Here is a 20,243-nt window from a genome sequence, read left to right as displayed (position 1 = left end):
CCATCCATCCATCCATCCATCCATCCATCCATCCATGCCATCCACATCCACCCTTCCATCCACCCACCAATCCATCCATCCATCCATCCATCCATCCATCCATCCATCCATCCATCCAGCCATCCAGCCAGCCATCCCACCCACCAATCAGCCATCCATCCAGCACCCACCAATCCATCCATCCATCCATCCATCCTTCATCCACCCACCCACCCATCCATCCACCCACCCACCCACCCATCCATCCATCCAGCATCCACCCACCCACCCACCCACCCATCCATCCACCCACCCACCCACCCACCCATCCATTCCATCCCATCAAATCCATCTTCAATTCATTTTCACCATCCATCCACCCATCCATCCATCCATCCATCCATCAAACCATTCCATCCAATTTCCATCCATCCATCCATCCATCCATCCATCCATCCATCCAACATCCATTCCATCACCATTCCATCATCTGAAGACATGGATGGATCACAGCAGACCAGAGAGAAGAACTTTAACCAGAGAAGCAGCCAGGAGGCCCATGGTGGCTCTGGAGGAGCTGCATTATTATCAACGCTCAATTAAAATGCCCACCAAACATTTACAAACCCATAGGTTAATGTATGAAAACCATTCTAATGTTAGAAATCACAGATATAAATTGCGGTCTTCTGATCTTTGTCCCAGGAACTGCACGTGATCAGCACTGATGAAAACCCGCGTGGTGGCCGCCGTTCAGGAGTGGAACCAGAACGAAACCTACAACCTGTACGTGTCGGACACTTCGGGAGTCTTCTACAACGCTGGGCTCTGGAGAACGTGGTCAGCAGCATGGGCCTGGAGGGCAAACGTCATGGTGGACCTGTACGAGGTAAGCAGACTGCAGGCACAGCAGCAGAGTTTGGTTTTCATTCCAGCACCTCCTTTCTGATTTAAGTAGGAGGTGTAGGTTAAAAGCAGCTGGCCTGTAGCTTTATTAAAAGTCTGATCAGTGAATCAGAGCTTGAAGGCAGAGAAGATGAAATAAAGCAGCTTTTTAAGTGTAAGAAGAGATCTTTCCTCTGAAGGTGCTTCAAAGTTTCCACATCAGCCGGAGAGGGAATTCTTCCTGGAATATACTTTTTCCTGAAGCTAAGATAATAAACAGCAATGCTATATGAAACCTATCTAATCTTTATGATTTTATGCAAATGATTTGACCACCTGCCATTATATGAAACTTTATCTGTGGATCTGGTAATTAATCCTGCATCGATGCAGCTCATGTCTTCCTGCGGCCGCGCAGATAGAATCGAATCCGCCGCCCTGATTGGGGTCGCCACCCACGACGCAAGTTATGCTAAATCTCCACTCGGAGGGAGACTGAAGTATCTGCCAATTACCAGAGTGGAGTTTCATGGGCTGATGCAAGCGTCAGCGACTGGGTTCAGCCCGGCTGCGGCGCCCCGCGGGCCTCCAGCGGGGAGTCAGATTCATTTAAGGCACACATTGATTACCCACAAGTCTCCAGACGGTCGATCATTTACCACTCAGCATTTGTTGCTGTGTTTGGTTTTGTTAGGAATACAGAGCAGGTCTGTGAGTGGGCTGCAATCAAGCCGAGGCGTCCCATTTGCTTTGCACTGAGCTGTATTTATCTGCTTTATAGTAACTTTAAACGGAAGCTGAAGGCAGATATTTACATACGCTGTGTCCTAACACACAGTTAGTCTGATTTTCCTGTTTTAGTTAAATTAGGATTATTAGGATTATTTATTCACTGAATCCCACACTAATGATAGAGACAGACTTTCTCAAAACAATTTGATTCCCTCCTTAGATTTAACATGCACTTCTGTATTATTTGGGAGATTGCCTTTTAATCTAACAACTTTGATGAAATATGTTGGGTTTCCTCCCAGAAGGTTCAGTAATATTTCGTCTTGACAGAACCGCTGGAACCAGTTGTTAGGCCTCCTTGCTCACTAATACCTTTTCAGCTCTGCCCACATATTGTTCTCTGCTCATGATACCATCGATTCATAAAGTCCATCCAGCAGCAGAACGCAGCCACAGCAAGTTGGTGCGTTTTAAAGTTGAGTTTGGATTACAAGCTCCCGCTTTCCTCTAAAGGTAACGATGCTCAAACGCTTTCATTTTATTAATATGAACTATATAGCACGTCTCCAAAAGCTAAGGTCTTTGTCCCTGAGTGAATTTGCAAACCTTTATGCTGTTTTTGACGTAATTCCTTCCTCCTATCCTTTCAGTCCAGACTGCTTTCTATATAGAGAATTACCTTCTAATACCAGCATCCTTAAAAGGTCTTGAGCTTTGATTCTGGAGTTGATTTGGCTATTTTGGACCAAAACGCTTTAATCTCTGGGAGACAGAAGCCGACTCTCTCCTGAATAATAAGATGGCTGGACATTCCCAGGCTGTTTATACTGCAAAAGGGGAACTAAAAATAAGTAAAAATGTCTTGAAATGAGTGTATTTTTCCTTGATTTGAGCAGGTAGATAAGACTATTTGCCAATAGAATGAGATTTTTGCACTTAAAACAGGAACAATTCATCTCTAAAATAACATAATTAGACATCCTGCACTTGAAATAAGACAATAGAGATGAATTGTTCCTATTTTAAGTGCAACAATCTTATTCTACTGGCAAATAGTCTTATTTACCTGCTCAAATCAAGGAAAAATACAATGATTTCAAGAAAATTTTATTTAATTTTAGTTCTGTTTTTGCAGTGATGTAGGTAATTGCTTAAGCAGATAAAACAAGTTATTTTAGGAACATCCTGGCATTTTCCTTAGACTTTTGCATCAGCCTATCAGATCATGAAATTGTTATTTATGCTTTTCCAAATTAGCAATGGTAATGGGAATGTTTTCCAAATTCTGTCTTTGAATCTGCAAAGTTGCAACCTGAAATAATCTTTTGAATCTTAACTAACCTAAGGTATGATAGTTTATTCTGATTTAGAATCAAACAAGTGTTAAGATGAGTCATTTTCTGCAGTTATACGTAAATATCTGGGTTCAACTTTCTGGGCCTGATGATTTTCTGTGGACATCAGAGATCTGCCTGTTTCACTGAAACCTGTTTTCTGTGTAATTTCCCAGGTTGCAGGAATAAAAGGGATGTTTCTCGCCAACAAAAAGACAGACAGCCAAGTAAAGACGTACATCACTTACAACCGCGGCAGAGACTGGAGGCTGCTGCAGGCCCCGAGCAGAGACCTGCGAGGCAACAGCATCCACTGCGTGCTGGTGAGCGCTCCTGCGTTTCTCTTTTTTTCAGCCCGTGTGGGCGCGTCCATCTGACAGACAGAAGCCGACTGATCCCAGCAGCAACGTGAGTCCGAGCTCAGAGAGAGCAGCAGCCGTCAAAGCTGAGTGCTCCGAGGCGGCTGTGCTGAAAGGTCAGCCGTTCTGATTCAGTCCGATAAGCTGACCTCCCATTTAAGCAACGGGAAGAAGAGGAGGGTGTCACGCGGAGAAGCACGCTCCTCTTCTTCATCTGTCCGTCTCTCTGAGAGCTGCCGAAACGTCGGGGCAACTCGTAGTTCACTCCAGATTTCACTCAGACGCTAAAGTTCAACAATCAAAGCAAACAGCTCGCCTGGTCCCAAACATTCCCCTACATCTCCTCCCAACCTGAGACCCAGACCAGAAATAATCACTTCAAAAAACAAAACAAACCAATTAGGTATTCTGTGGCATTTTTCCCCTTCTTCTCGTATTATGCAGTCATTTGTCAGCAAATGTCAGAGTTTTAATAAACCTCCAAACAGCCCGTCACAACATGGCCTCCTCCACTGGCATTTCGCCGCCTCGTAATGAGAATTGTGTCGGTAAAGGTTAACCCAATCAAAATTAATGGTGAGGCCGGCCAATGGGGAGGCCGTGTCTGCGATGGAGCTTATGACTTGGGAGGGTTGCGGATGCGAGTCGATGCAGCAGCCGAGGCGTTCGCCCGTGTCTCAGTGATCCCGCCGGCTCGGCCCGAAGCTTCGGCTAATTGAGATTTTGATTTCTCCCTCTGCAGCCGTACTGCTCATTACATCTCCATCTTCACGTGTCTGCCAATCCCTACACATCTGGAAACATCGCCAGCAGGGAGTCGGCGCCGGGGATCATTGTCGCCTCAGGTGGGTGTGAGGAAGTCTGCTTCCCCTCACGGCGCTGGAGGTCTGTCGGCTTTCTGGATCCTCTGCATTTAAACCCGTTAGAGAGACCCGCTAATTATTTACTGACCTCTTTCAACAGTGTTCAGAAGAGTTTTTTATTATTTGAGCTATAGTTTGTAGCCTAAAATTCTAATAAATTCAATTTGAAGCATCAAACTAATGACTTTGAGGCTCTTCCTGCATTTCAGATCTTTTTCGTTTTCTGTGGATTGTGGATGCTTAAAGTCAGAGACATTCACTACATGTAGAAGAAAACTCTGCGGTCAGATTTTCTCTGAGTGTTCATACCCTTTGAACCTGTTCACATGTTTTTTTTGTTCAATGCATTTTAGCGGGGTTTATATGATAGTTCGACACATTGTTTAGCTGTGGAGGAAAATCATAAAATGTGTTCTTTATAATTAAAAACATGTTTTGTGTGTGAGCACTTTTCACTGCACCGGTAGCTACCAGGCGTCCTGAGTTTGTCTCTACCAGCTTTAAACATCTACAGATGGATTTTTTTAGTCCATTCCTTTTTGCAAAGATTCTCAAACTCAGTCAAACTGGATGGCAATAGTATGTGAGCAAATTCTTAATTTAATGTATGTCTGGACTTTGATTGGACCTTTTCAGTTTTATCCATAAAAATTCTTCCTCTCTGCAATAAAACACTAATTGGTTTTGCTAAGGGGTGCACCAGTTTCTGTTTAATTTGCATTTTATCTAAGCCAGAACAAGGCCTTCTTCAGCAATAATATAAAGCTTGGAACTCCACTCTACTCCAGACATTTGAATTGAGAAAGCTTTCTGGATGGGAAGCGAAACGTCTTCACACTGCAAAAACAGATCTAAAAATAAGTAAAATGTTCTTAAAGGTAGTGTATTTACCCTTGATTTGATCAGGTAATTATCTGCCAATGGAATTAGTATTCTGACCCCTAAAATAAGATAATTAGACACCCTGTACTTGAAATAAGATGATTGAGATGAATTGTTCCTATTTTAAGTGCAGAACTCTTATTCCACTGGCAAATCATCTTATTTACCTGATCAAATCAAGGACAAATACACTAATTTTAAGAACATTTTACTTATTTCTAGTTCTGTTTTTCCAGTGCAAACTTCAGAAGAATGTCCAGTTGCTTTGTTTTTTAACTTTTTTTGAACTGACCATGACCTAATGATGAGAATCTTCCCCAGCATACTTTGAGTTTTGATTGTAATTTGACAAAATGTGAGAAAGTTTAAGGGGAGTGAACACTTTTGTCTCAGCACAGGTACTCAGCTGTTAGCAGCTATTTCCTCTTGCTGCTGGTGAACTGGAGTCAGTAATATAAAACCATAAAGCATCAAGAACAAAGACCTGCCCTATAGCATGAAGAAGAAAAGAAAAATGGAGGAATATGACATCAGCTGCCTTCCAGGTGGATTCACACCTTGGTGATATTTACTCCCATATGGACCGACACTGTCAATAACTCATCAGCACACACCTCAGGTGTCTGCAGAAGGCCAAGCTCGCACTCCAAGCGTGAAGCAGTGAATTAAACAGCTCTCAGTGCAGCAATCGACCCGCTTGGTCTGAGCCGTCATTATTCCAGCTGCGGTCATGGAGGAGGAAAATAACTGTAAAATAATTTCTAGCTCTCCATCCGGAGATCTAATTTTAGAACATTTTCAGTCATCATGATCACATTTCCATTGCTACAGTCTGCTGAGCGTATGGACCGCGCGAGCGAGCGAGTGGAAGAAGTCTGAGTCATAAAGCGCCAATCTGTTCGCTGTAAACTGACACTCAACGGCGGCGCGGATTGTTATTATCCTCATTGTGCTACAGAATGAGATAGAAAAGGATGCAGATAATCTGAAAATCAGCCTTTGATGGTCACTTTCCGTAGGTCACCGTTCTCAATGTGGAGGCGGAAACTGGATCAGATTTGTGACTTTGAGCCGTTGTGTGCAACTCTCATGGAGAGTTCATTCCTGGGGAACAATCATGCCACCTGGCACCAATTACAGGCTGAATTAAAGCAATTACAGCCTTTTGCACTGGATTAAGAAAGCTTGTCTTAATGTGGTCCAAAGTGCTGAAAGATGAATACAGTAATCAGGATTTATTGGTTAATTTGGGACATTTTGTGCAAATGTCACAGTGCAGCGTAGCTCTGCTGAAGCACCGTAATTACAGCCGCGGTCTGCGGCTGTTAAGTAGATCACTGCTGGCTGGAATTATGGGTGTATAAAAGTTCAGATTTGATCTCAAACAGGCTTTGTTTCCTGTGTACACCCCCTGCTGCTCCCGTCATTGTGTGAATCTGGTCTGCAGGCTCCATCGGCGCCGAGCTGACCACCAGCAACGTCAGCGTGTTCATCACCTCTGATGCAGGAAACACGTGGAGACAGGTGAGTGCTCTTTCTGCTGCTGGAACGTCATGCTCCTGAAATGTACCCTGTGAAGTAATTCCAGTTTGCCCGTGACATGTGGAAGTGTAAAACAATATGACACCCCTTCTGTTGGGAATGAAGTCTTTGATTTTTCCTTCTGAAGGACGTTCAGATGTTTTTTGGAATCTACAAGCCTCTCTCATCTCCCTGTAGCAGCAGCTGACTGACATTTGGTTGGCTTTTGTTTTGCCAACCTTACAAGCTACCTGTCTTCTTTCAGCTGACGTTGAGTTACCAGACACTGAAGACATTATTACTGGGTAGAACATACTCCAACCTCTTTTTGTCAGGATGTTACATGCTCTGACTCTTTGTGTCGGTCTATCTCATAGTAGTTTCTCTGTTGAGTCTCTTTGGTTGGCTCTGACTTTGTAAAAGCTAAACAAGCTTAAATATATACATTTTTTTCACATATCCTGTCTTGGTATTTCAGGCATATCATATGCCATACTAAGCTGGTTCCCTACAAGTAGCAGTTCTGCTTAGAAACGTGACTTCTCAGGATATTTTCCTAATTACGTGATTGACATTAGGAAATCAAGAGCGTCTCTGGCATCAAGGTAGACAGGCAGGACCTGTTTCTTTCTGACTTTCAGCCATCAGATGTATATGGATGAGGGTGTGTGTGTAGTCTGTCAGAGTGACAGTGAGGGAGGATTGCAATGAAGTACAGAAGCAGCAGTCCCCATGCCAAAGAGGCACAGGGAGAGTTGCAGGTGGTAGAACGCTGACTTTGTGACGTCTTTATGTGTCCTTGAAGGTTCAGGTCTGAGTCCATCACTACATCCAGATTTCAGACCTGATCACCAGGTTGTAGCTGTAAGAACTGAAGCTGCTGCTGACTCTGGTTTGTTCCTCTTTAGGTCCAAAGATAATAACTTCATGTTAGTTTCTGTTCAGCTGGAGAACATTTTAGCACCCCCATGCATTGATTGTTCTAAGCATCCGTTCAGGTCATGGATGGTTCAGAGTCACCTGGTGACATGGTGATGTAGAGCTGAGCATCATCTGCGTAGTCATGGTAACTAATCTTGTTTCTTGTTATAACCTCAGCTAGTGGGAGCTTATAGATATAAAATAGAAGGGTTCCCAGGATGGAACCTTGGGGAACCCCACATGTGACTTTTGTCTGCTCTGATGAGAAATTACCTGCTGACACAAAGAAGTCTCTGTTCTTTAGGGAGGATTTAAACCAACTGAGTCTGACCCAGAGAGTCTGATCAGTTCTCCAGTCGCTTTAATAATATTTCATGGTCAACAGGGTGAAATTCTGCACTGAGGTCCAAAAGAACCAGCACCGTGGTTCTTCCACAGTCTGTATTTATGTGGACGTCATTGAACACTTTGACGAGGATGATCTCAGTTCTGTGGTGAGGAAACCTGACTGGAAAACATCAAAGCGGTCGGTCATTGTGAGGAAACTATTTTATCAATAATTTTACTGATAAATGGCAGGTTGGTGATTGGTCTGTGATTCTGCAGATGTGATTTATTCAGATTGCTCTTCTTATCAGTGGTTTAACAACTGATGAGAAAGATGAATTTACTATTTGGATCAGGTCAGATGCAAAGACAAGCTGGACTTTTTAAGGAAGGTTACAGGTAGAGTCTGAGGCGTTGCAGGCCCCAAACCACACAGAGATGCAGCTAGTCAGTAAAAAGTGGTGAGGATGGGAGGGGGAGCTTTACGCGTTACATCTTACGCAGAAAGTGCAGAAAGTGCAGACTCTGCTGTTCTCTCTTCTCAGAGAGCAGATGGTGTGGAGGGACCAGATCAAAGTATCTGCATCTCTAGGAATTTGATGCTGCTGACTTGCTCCACTGCGGCGTCGTTGATGAGGAGGGGTGTGTGACTTAGCTGACTTTTCCTGAAGTCAGCTATCTGTTTTGTTCTGTTGACACTCAGGATCAGATTGTTTTTTGTCACACTAGTCCAGGTGTTTCCTCCCTGTAGGCCAGGTCGTTGTTGTTCCGGATGAGACCCACCACTGGCGTGTTGTTCCCATGATTAATGATGTGGTTTGTACTGAAAGCGTTTATGAAGAGCAGTGGGCTCAGTACGCAGGCCGGGGGGGGCTGGGTCTGAGGGAGATGACACTGGAGATGCTTTAGCCAACCTGGGGAGACTGGGATCTGTCTGTGAAATCCAGCACCCAGCTACACTGGGGGTGGGGGGGGGGGGGGGGGGTTGATTCCAGGTGCTGATTTAGCTGAATGCTGAGTCCAGAAACAGGGTGTTGTTCTCCTCCACGTATTCCAGGCTTAGATGGAGTGCAGAGGAGATGACCTCCTCTGTGGAGCGGTTGGAACGGTGAGCACCCTGGAGTGGATCAAATCTCTGCGGACATGAGGCAGCTGGTCTGCAGAGTCTTTGACACCCGTTCTAGTTCGTTGTCCGCTGCTTTCTGTGCATTGAGTCTTCTCAACGTTCTCAGCTGTCTCAAGTCTGAGTGCCGGTTCATCTGGGTGAGGAGTAGATATCCTCACCGGAGTGTTGCTGAGAGCTTCAAACAGACCAAAGTAATTATTGAGTGTGTTGACAATGTCTATGTTGAGCTCACAGGTTAGAGGAGAGTTGTAATCTGTGATGGTGATGGTCACATGTGTCTGTTTTTTTTTTTCGGGTTGTGGAAGAATCCCTGGATTTTCTGACTGTAGGAATGCTTTGCTGCCTATGGCACTTTAAAAGGCACCTATGGGCTTTAATGGCACTGATTAGACTGACTCTCTGTCCCAACACCTGAACGCTGCAATTCTCATCCTTGGCATTGTGCGTATCTCAGTGGTTATCCAGGGTTTCTGATTTGCCCTTATGGTGCAGATCTTGGTGCCAGAGACATCCTCTACACTGGTGCATTGGTTTTCCATTCAACCACATTTTTAGACATACCAACGCCACATAAAGTTGACTTTCTGTTTGATTGACCTATCCTGAAATTTACCAAAAACTTTACTGATTGAAATCAAAGAAAAATCTCCAGTTTCCGGTGGTAAAGTTTAATATTGACTTCTATTAATTGCTGCAGCAGATACTAAGTTCTGAAAGTCATTTTCCAGGTATGAATCTGAAGCTACCTGCCATATTGCACAATAAAAAGTGATGAACTGTCGCTTTCTCAGTGAACACATCTGCCTCTTCACTCAGGATTTATTTTACAAGTCTTGACAGACCAGACTGTCTTTAATACGAGTGAATTAATCATTCCTTTTATGCATCTATCCCACACATACATTAACTCAACATGAGCCTTGGGGGCAGGTTTCTTAAGCTTTAATTAGATTATATATGTTTACAAATAAGGGGAAGCGTTAAGAGTTACTTCTACTTAAAACCCATTTTTTTGGTTTATTTGTATACAGTCATATGAATAAACACAATAACATCAATAACAAATTAAAGAATTTGTAACATTTAATAAAACAAGAAATTCATGGTAAACAAAAATTAGGGCAGCCCATATTTATTCCCACATAAAACAGCGTAAGTCACAGACAGACATTTCACATCAGTTGCACATGATGACAATATCATTACTCGGCATTTTCCCCCAGTTTTATATCAGTCGTTGAATTGAATAGAAAATACTCAACAAGTGGAGGAAAGTCTGAGGATAGACACCAAACAGTTTCACCCCGAGAGCAGACTGCAAGATGCTAAAAGAAATCACTTAAACCCTCAACATTTAGTCTGTAGGAAACCACACAGGCAAGAGATCATTATCCTCCAGACAAAGTTATGGCTGGTATTAAGCAGCACCTGGGTGACTTAAACCAGGCGACAGAACACAGTCTGAGAAACCTAGGAGTTTTATTTGCTGAGACAATGTCCCTGGAGCATCACACAAAACAACAGTTAGAAAAACCGTTTCCTTCAACTGCGTAACGTCGCAAAACTCATAAATTCAGTTTATTAAAAAAAACGACCTTGGGATGCTGATCCATGCATTTGTGTCTTCATGTTTGGACTATTGCAACAGTCTGTTCACCTGCCTGTTCACCTGCCTGTTCACCTGCCTGTTCACCTGGCTGTTCACCTGTCTGTTCACCTGTCTGTTCACCTGTCTGTCCACCTGTCTGTTCACCTGTCTGTTCACCTGTCTGTTCACCTGTCTGAACTAAACAGTCCTAGCTCCATTGCATCTAGTGCAACACTGAGGATTTTGACAGGTACTAGCAGACATAACTGCCATCCTCAAAGCTCTACACTGGCTAACCGTTGTGTACCGCGTAAATTTGAACATTTTGGTCCTGACCTTAGAGCCCGACATGGACAGGCTCCCTCTTATATCTGTGACTTGATTCGGCCTTAATGGCCCTCAAACCCATTTTAGGAGGGGAGACAGGTCCTTCCAAGCTGAGGAAGGCAGCACTTTACCTGCGCTTGGTGACCTCCATGGATGATTTTAAAACACAACTGAAAACATATTTTTTAAGAAAGCATTTTAAACTCACTTTCACAAGGGCTGCTATGACTCTATGTACCTTATTTTGTGCTGTTTTGTATTTTATGCCTTGTTCTGTAAAGCACTTTGTGACTCCTGTCTGAGGAAGGTGCTGTATAAATAATATTTACTTTACTTCTGACCGGGTGATCAGAGCATCTTTTTGTTAACATCCTTCCATCCTTTGCAAGAAGACTGCTGTCAGAGCCAATAAAGGTTCCTTTACAGACAGAAAACAAATCATTACTAAATTTGTCTTGGAGACAGAGCTTAATGGAGACAGTCAGAACGGGAACAAGGTTCAAACTGTATAGATGCCTCAGGGACATGAAGGCAAGCCAAGACTTTGCTTCCTTTGGGCCAGAATAAATTGGGATCAAGTTGATGCTTGAAATGTGTAATTCAAGCATGAAAAGGTCAGAAAACTCTGAACATATCTTCCAAAGTTAGAATGTAGATGCTTATTGCGTGCTGTACATGTTTATTGATAATGTAAAAGAGCTGGAGGTTGTCTTAAAAGGCACATTTCTTCGTTTCTGATAATTGTTCATGCGTTATTTGGAAGAAGCTTCATTACAAAAAGGGATTTAAAAACTGTCGAGCATAGAGGCAACGATTCGTTATGCAGCTTATTTGATGAGAGCATCAGCAGATATTTAAGATTCAAGAGATTCAAGAAGCTTTATTGTTATTATGGGTTACCACAAATGACATTTCTGATGAGGCAGAAACCGGCTCAGAACGCACATCATAAAGGTACATTCACACCTAAGACGAACCAGGAGCAAGTTATTTACATGTTATCCCTATGTAAAGGTGCGTTCAGGAGCAAATTAAAGCTACCAACAGCAGGCGATCAACACAGAATGCACCTTTACATGTAGCATGCAGACACAACAGCCTTTCCATTTATTTTTATTATAAGATGCAACATACATGTGTAAACATAAAGAGAAAAACATAGGACCAACTTCCTGTCTCTGCCAGCTTTGCTTATCTACTTTTTCATCATTCATCAATGTTTTTTGCAACAACAAAGCTCATGCTCAGTCTGATTGAGTGGGGAACGATTGTTTAAATGTCATGCTGTGCCACAGGATATACATCAGGCTTGGGTCTGAACTTTGACTAGGCCATTCTAACACAGGTCTATGCTCTGGTCTAAGTCTACTTGTTTTATTCCAGGATTTACTGTAATTTATTGCAGATAGTTGTCCTGTAAGCAGATTTTCCATCTTGAGCTGCATTTACCTCCAGGCTTCATGAGATGGTGGATTGATCAGAGCTCTGGGAAATGTTCAAAGCTTGGCATAATGTTTTAGAACCTGACCCGGCTTTAAACCGGACCAGAACTTCCTCCTTTGCCTTCATGCTGGCTGTTCTCTAACAAACCTGTCGCTTCATTGCAAACCTCTCAATAACTGAGGCGTTTTTAATGAAACACAATGACGAACGATCATTTGGAAGCTGCTGTGAAACCAGAGGGCCCAGATTTAACCTGTGTCTGTTCTATGAAGTCACATTGAGTAGGTTTGGACTGAACAGAATCATGTGAGGCTCTCTGAGGTCAACGATATGTAGCATCAGAGAGAAAAGCTCAGACTCCGTACTGCATCAGCTGCTCCCCTTGGCTGAGTCCTCTGTGCCTTCCTCTTCCTCCTGTAGATCTTTGATGAGGAGTACGCCGTGCTTTATCTCGACCAAGGTGGAGCCTTGGTGGCAATAAGACACACTCCACTTCCCATCCGACACCTGTGGTGAGTCATTACGACGGAGCCGCCGTTTGTCACAGCATGACTAATTCCCTCAGAGGGAGCTCCGAGTCTTAAGTTAGTCAAACAAAAAAGCAAATGAGTTTGTCTTGGAACTGTAGGGATGATATGATTCCTGCTAGAGGAGCCGGCAGCCGTGGAAAATGACTGCTCTTACGACTGTCATTGGATTTCCCCCGCTCCGTGTTTGAAGTCGTAATGAGTTCGGCTCTCACTGATCGCTGTGCAGCGAGCGCAGTCCCTCAGTCCTGCTCAGAATATGAAATAAAGTTGTTAGACACCTCTAAGGGTCATTAGCTTGTGCACACAGTCGGGGGATTAGCATGGCTCCCTTGTGCAGCAGCTGTTTGTGTTCTCAGGTTGAGCTTCGACGAAGGGCGGCAGTGGAACAAGTACAGCTTCAGCAACACGCCGCTGTTTGTGGACGGCGTGCTGGGCGAGCCGGGCGAGGAGACGCTCATCATGACGTAAGTGGCACAAACCGCAGCTGCTGGAGGGAAAAAATAAAGAAATATGACAAGGTGCTCACGGGTCTGGGTGTGTATGACAGGGATTTTATTTTTATCAAGTACATCTTTTGAGCATTAACTGGACCATGCACCGTCTGGAGGACCAGAGACGGTTAATAAAGGTAGAATCAAGCTGCAAATACTCAGAGCTGGACCAAAAACAAGAGCTAATTCCCTCCAAAGCAGCATTTCTACCTGCTCAGTCATCAAATACAAAATGTTGAAATATTTCTACATTCACCACTTTCTGAAGAACCCTTTGCTGGAGGTGGGCTTGAGCCCATTTGGCCATCAGAACATCAGAATACATTATTTAGTAACTGTTGTAAAAAACCCTCAGAGATATTCGTCCATATTGACAAGAAAGCCAGACGGTTGTAACTGTAGAAAATCTCCTCCTTTCCTTTGACTGAATGATAACATCAAAAACGACAATAATCAACATAAAATAATAACAATCATCTTTATTTGTCAACTTTTTATTTATATAGCGCCAATTCATGAAACATGTCATCTCAAGGCTCTTTACAAAGTCAAATTCAATTCATGATTATACAGATTGGTCAAAATTGTCCTATATAAGGGAACCAGTTGATTGCATCAAGTCTCTCCAAGCAGCATTCACTCCTGGAAGAGCGTAGAGCCACAGTGGACAGTCGTCTGCATTGTCCACGGCTTTGCAGCAATCCCTCATACTGAGCATGCATGTGTCAAGGCGTGTCCTCTGCATCCAACCCGACCCTCAGAGAGCATCAGGCTGCCGTTCTTGGGCTCAGGGTCTTGCTCAGAGTGGCAGTCTTTGGGATTCAAACCGGGAACATGCAGCCTTCCCAGAAGCACCCTTCTCTAACCACTGGGTCAACAACTCTCTCCTCTAGGGCACTTCAGTACCGCTGGAGTCCAAAACACGGGGGACTTGTGGTGCTCCTCTTATCGACTTCCTGCTTTAACAGGAGAAAACTCTCCAGCCTGATCATTAAACTGAAGCTTTATTTTGAAAGCAACAACCGAGTGACTGGAAAACAAAGATGAAAAGATACAGTGATATGGTTTTAATCAGCTCACAGAGCGGTTGGTTAGAAATGTTCAAACAGTCCTGATGGACTCAGCGGGTCTGCAGCATGTCTGACGCTTTGTAGCATCAGGAAGGAGAACTTGCTGTTGTCTGGTCGTATTTCTGCCTGATTCTCCAAACACAGATTTCTCTGACTGCAGACTGATGTAGGTAAGATACTGCCGACCTCGTTTTAACCTACTCTGACAAAAAAAAAAAAAACAGATGAATTGCTTTAACCCGAGCTTGGCCTTGCCTTCTGGGCCATTCAGCATCCCTCTCTGCTTACTTTGTTCTTCATGAATAAAAAAGGTGACTCTCAAGGTCTAGCCAACATCAAAAATGGCTGTTTCCAGATTTTGATCACAGCAGATCAATGCTTTGGCAGCCGGCGGCGGTGCCACCATCCATTTGAAGAGCATGAAGGAAAATGATCAAAAAGAAAGGTGGGGGGGGGGGGACTTGGGGAATCAGCAGAGAGAGCTTAATTTTGAAAACTTTCAACCGCTTTAGAAATTGGTCAGAGTGAATCAGAGTGCCCTCAGAGAGCAGACTCATGAAGATTCCCTCCACGTTTGTTATTGTCAGAGCCAGGAGCCGGCCAGCGTTCACGTGACGCAGCAGCGTCCCGCTTATTGCAGCAGAGACTGGAGCCGTGGGGCATGTTACCAGAGGGGCTCCGCAGACGCATCAATGTTTCATGACACCTGCCACTGATGACGGAGTGACGGCGAGCTGCGGGGCCGCTCGGCGGGGGAGAGACGGGTCGCAGCGGGAGGAACCAGGGAAAGTGACAGCACTCTGCAGGCTGAAGGAGAACACAGCACTTCTTTTTATTATTACTGGGGAAGGAACCTGGATTTCTGGGACGACAATGCTGCCGCTGTGAGGATGAACCCCCGCAACACTCAGCCTGCTGGCCATCAGTTTTCATAAGCCCATCATGCACCGCTTTCTTATCAATTTGTACTAATTTCTGCAGTAAGTGCCTGTCATGGTCGGATGGCTGCGGCGCTAATTGACAGACACACACACACACAGACACACACACACACACACAGACACACACACACACACACAGAGCGACTCCATCCAGCTGAAGATGGAACATCCTCTCCTGGTCGTTCTAATAACCTTTAATTGTATTTAGATTGTGGTCAGTGAAAAACTAGAGACTATGTTGGTATTAGCATTCAGAGTGAGGATAGATTAGTCATTGTTTCGTCTGATTTCTATTGTGTTTTTTTTGTAATATGGCAACAGACAATTAGAAAGTAGTGATGTGTGTCTCTGAGGAGGGAAGATGGCTTCTTGTCTGTTTTCTTCGGTCCCGCTGTGCAGAAACCAAAGGAAGGCTGTCTGAAAAAAAAGAACGTCTCTTAATCACGTTTCTCTTCCACATTATTACTTTTGTCTCAAAGACAAAGAGCAGACTGCAAATCTAACAAAGATTTAAGACGACGGTGAATTTTCTTTTCTCTGGCAGACTACCTTGGATTGCTACAAAGTTGGAAAACACCTTTATTGTAAAATCAGAACTGCTTTTCTGCCCCATGTGGACTCCCTCTGCCCCGGTGAACTTTAACACACGGCTGTGTCTGATGAACAAATAAAACCCACCATAGAGTGACTGAACAAACAATCCCCCACGCAGCCTCCTGTTGATCTAAATTTGGTGTTTTTTGTGAACATTGTGAAGCCGGTTTTGGATAAAAGTGCTAGAACCACAGTGGATTATGATGATATTTATAGATAGTTAATGAACTCAATTAAGCTGCATTGATCACAAAATAGATTATTGTTTATTGTCGGTTAGTGTCGGCTCTCGTTTGGCAGTATGAATATCACACATAGAGACAAAAAATAATACACAGTAATAATACCGTCAGGATATTTACTACATTCTGTCCATACGGTCTTTAAGTGATAGAGGAAGATCTCTGCTGCATGAAACCATCCCAGAGGGAGCAGTGAGCAGGTTGCAGCGATCGGGGTTGAGGGTCTTGCTCAGGGACCCGTGGAAGCAGACTCTGGGGTTCAAACCTTCTCAGAACACCGGCACGCTGCTCTTACTGGACCGCTCCAGAACCAAAAACACAATTTAAGTGTGTTGGATTTGACTTTTAAAGTCCTGAAGCGTTTACTAGACAGGAGAGGAGAGAAGAGAACGTGTCTGGAGTGAGCAGAGTTGGTTCCAATGACTCTGGCTTCCTGTCGGGGTCTGAGAACGCCCCGCTGACCTCTCCACCCACTGCAGGTTCTTCCTGATCTCTTGAGGCCCGTTGGAGAAGCTCAGTGTGCACCAACACACCAGGAGGTTCACTGACTTTAGAGGTTGACGAGCAGCCGGTGAGGGAGGAGAACGGCTTCAGCACATGTGAAAAGGAGACAGTATTAGCAAATAATCTCAGTTTTATGGTGAAGGATTTATTCTTTTTTTTTGTGTCTTTGCATTCTTGGAAGAAGTGGTTCTGCTGGATCTGCAGAACTTTTGTTTTCCATCCATAAATCAGGATGATTTTGCACTTTGCTGCATCATTACTGGTATGTGGAGGGAGGTCTGGTGACTGCGTGGTGAAGGTGTTTTGGCCGTAACCATTCTGCACCTTGCAGCCGTGCAGAAGCAACGCAGCACCGCAGTAGGTCCACCTCTGGATTCAGTTCCTGACTTCCAGTCTGCACCAGTCATCTGCCACCATGACGGAAATCCCACGGCGTCCGTTTATATCCATGTCAACCTCACCAAGAACAAGCAAAACGTTCCACATTCTGCTCTGTTTGGTTTTCTGCATTCAGCAGGTTTCCATCCAGTGTCCTCAGGGTCTCACTGCTCCTAATCTTTATTGTTTTTAACTCTAATTTCTGTTAGGTAACATGAATATTTACTATAAAACATTTAACAAGTTTAACAGAATGTTAAATATCAAAAAATGTAAAACATGAATCAAAACACCTTTTGCATCCTAACATTTGATGTGAGTTTAACCTAACTATGGTGAATCAGACTAATATTATTGTATTATTACACTGAGTAGGATTCTGGCTGGTTTCTATCTGTTTGTGATAATATGATAAAAATAAGTGCAAACTGAATCTGTTAACGGCTCCTCCCGTCAATCACATCTCACACCTTTTTCCTTTTTTTTTTTTTTTTTTTTACATAACTTCTTTCCAGGATCTTTGGGCACTTCAGTCATCGCTCTGAGTGGCAGCTGGTAAAAATAGATTTCAGGTCCATCTTCAACAGGAGGTGCACTGAAGGCGACTATCAGACGTGGCATCTGCACAACCAGGTATTAAGGCTGCCAGCACAGAAATAAAGATCTGAGAAGCACTTTCTGTTGTTTTACTCATTAAAATGTGATCAGGGTGTTAAACATGAGGTGACACTACTCTTTAGTTTACTCCACAATGCTTCATTGTAAACCACAATGGGATTTTATAGTGGAAAAAAATGAAATGTCTCTGCAGGATGAGAGCAACAGGCAGATGTATGTGTCCCTTGTCTCTCTGGTCTGCCTGCAGTCCCTAAAGGCAGCTTGTAGTTTCAGAGCTAACTGTTGCGTAACTTGGGAGGTGCTGCTGGACGTTGGATGTAAAGCAGAAATAAATCCCAGAGGAACAGGACCTGGACGTGTGAGAGACGGAGAACAACGTCCTCCAACAGTCAGATCGTCCCTCCTCTGCTCGGTTCTTGGACCAAAAAACACAAATGGGCTCAAAAACAATAGAAATAAAAAAAAGTTGCATAAAACCAGGAAAAATAATCAATGCAAAATGGAAACATAGAAAACGGTGTCTAACAAGACCGAGGGCACAGTTGTGTTTTAGACATTTAAAATCAGAAGAGTCTATAAACGCGGATCATTCAGCCAACAGTAAAGCACCTTTCTTTCTGCCACTGGTTTAGTTTTAGCTTCAGAGCAGCAGATCAGAACCGCTCTGTGTCATAAATCTACCGTCTGTCAGCACCAGGGAGCATGTGGCTCCTCTACAGAAGGTTCTGTTGCTCTATGACCTGTTTTACTCTCTTCAGACCTGAAGGACAATGTTTGTGATGTCAGGAAAATGTTATTAGACATCCAGAGGTGTCAGAACTGAACATGATGCTATTTGGTTCTACTTTGGTAATTTTATACGGATCTGTGGATTGGTTGTTAACCTGGTACGTGTGGACATAGAATCTGTTTCCTGTATGATTTTAGGCTGCATGATTAACTCACCTGCTCAGGGACTACAGAGGGAATCTAGCTTAAGTTAAATCTGGTGCAGAACATCTTTTACTGCTATCGTTTTTGTAGCACACAGTCCCTGTTAAATAAAACAATAAACTACGTGAAACATTTATTTTTCTCATGCAAGTTACAGTAGATTGATAGTTGTGTAAGTTGTGCACATCAGCAGCTATGAACTGATGCATGGTCAGTGTAGACTGGCAGAGAGCTTCATGTTGGTCCTGAAAGGCTCTGCCCAAAATGGTGCAGGGCAGCCTTGTTGAGAAATATATTTATCCATAGACCCCAAATGGTGTTTGTGTTGACTTCCTGTGACACCAAAAGCAAAGGAGGTGTGGGTCATGGGCTTCAGTCTTCCTGGTTTCAGGTCAGAGGTAGGGCTGACGCTTCATTGTTTTCAGATATCTCAGCAAAGCTTCCTGAAAATACAGCAAATTAAAACACATCGGCCAAAAGGGGCATTTGAGCTTTGTATTAAACACAATTTGCTAAATATGTACTGGTAAAAAAATAAAATAAACAAATCTCTGGATCCCCCCCAGCTGGGGGCCGTGGGCTGCTGGAACCATGGCATGGTGGTGGCACCATCATGCTATGGGGCCGTTTTTAGGTCTTTGTTCTGAAATCGCTCAAAACAAAACAAAATAAACATGCAAAGTCTCAAGAAAAACTACTTTTCCTGTTGAAGTTACAGGAAGGGGCATATTTCTGGTTTATTCTTTTATTTTTTTTAGGTTTTCACTCAAACAACCAGAGTCAGAATGAGGAATTGGTATTTTAACACATCTTCAGCTTTCGAGCAGACTCTCTTAGAGGAATATAAAGGTGGCTGGAAGCTCCAGACTTACACTGGAACATTTCATATTTTCATATTTGATGAAGGCACAATGTGGCTGAAGTCTCCAGCTGATTGGTCTCATTTCCACAATTAAACTTTGATGCTTTAGTCAATTAAACGATACCAGCTGAGCAGAACCTAAAGCTGCTCTCTTTTCCTTTATCTAATGATCTAAGGGTCTAAACATAAGGTGGCAGAGAGTAAATATGTGTTTCTGATTGGTTATAATGAGTGAATACAGGTGCATATTTAAAATAAACTGTCAACACTTTAAGCCTATTAATGCATCGTCGTCCTGCTGAAAACCAAGGGCCTTAACGAGGATTAAAGGTTGTTCTAAATGAGCTTTTATCAGGAGAAACCCCCCCCCCCCCCATGCACCGTGCATTCAGAGAATCTGCCCATCAACCTGCTGCTGTTGACACGGAGCCAGAGACTCAAAGCAGCCTTTATTCATGGCCCCTCTGCTGTAAATGGCCCAGACACCCATATGTTCAGAGCAGGCTAATGATCAAACCATGAAGCATGGAGGATGACAAGAGTCCGAGCCAATTACAGAGCCCGGCCGGCTGAAAGTAGCGCTGAAGTCCTCTGCAGAGAAAACAAACACGTTGGAAGAGAGGAGGGGCTGGAACTGGGAAAGTTTCAGCTCCTGGTTGTCAGACGCTCCGTTTGTGGATCCCATCCTCTTTCTTCAGCATCTCACTACTGACACCTGCTGCACGAAGGCAGAAGGTCCAGGGAGACGCTCGGCTCTTTTCCTTCTGCTGATTCATTTAGACGCACAGAAATA

The 20,243-nt window shown here is 43.7% G+C and overlaps 1 protein-coding gene across 1 annotated transcript in view; it reads left to right on the top strand.

Moving 5' to 3' along the window:
• LOC105936034 (VPS10 domain-containing receptor SorCS1) overlaps nucleotides 1–20,243 on the top strand; it is a 234,871-nt gene that overhangs the window by 180,347 nt on the left and 34,281 nt on the right. The window contains exons 13-15 of the mRNA XM_012876673.3: nucleotides 12,708–12,799; nucleotides 13,174–13,281; nucleotides 17,553–17,670. Coding sequence (XP_012732127.3) covers nucleotides 12,708–12,799; nucleotides 13,174–13,281; nucleotides 17,553–17,670 — 318 coding nt within the window. The remainder of the gene's footprint in view (nucleotides 1–12,707; nucleotides 12,800–13,173; nucleotides 13,282–17,552; nucleotides 17,671–20,243) is intronic.

The sequence above is a fragment of the Fundulus heteroclitus genome, chromosome 5 (genome assembly GCF_011125445.2).
Source record: "Fundulus heteroclitus isolate FHET01 chromosome 5, MU-UCD_Fhet_4.1, whole genome shotgun sequence".
In the NCBI taxonomy this organism is placed as follows: domain Eukaryota; kingdom Metazoa; phylum Chordata; class Actinopteri; order Cyprinodontiformes; family Fundulidae; genus Fundulus; species Fundulus heteroclitus.
Note: the sequence above shows the minus strand (reverse complement) of the source record. Positions and strands in the feature narration are given on the sequence as shown.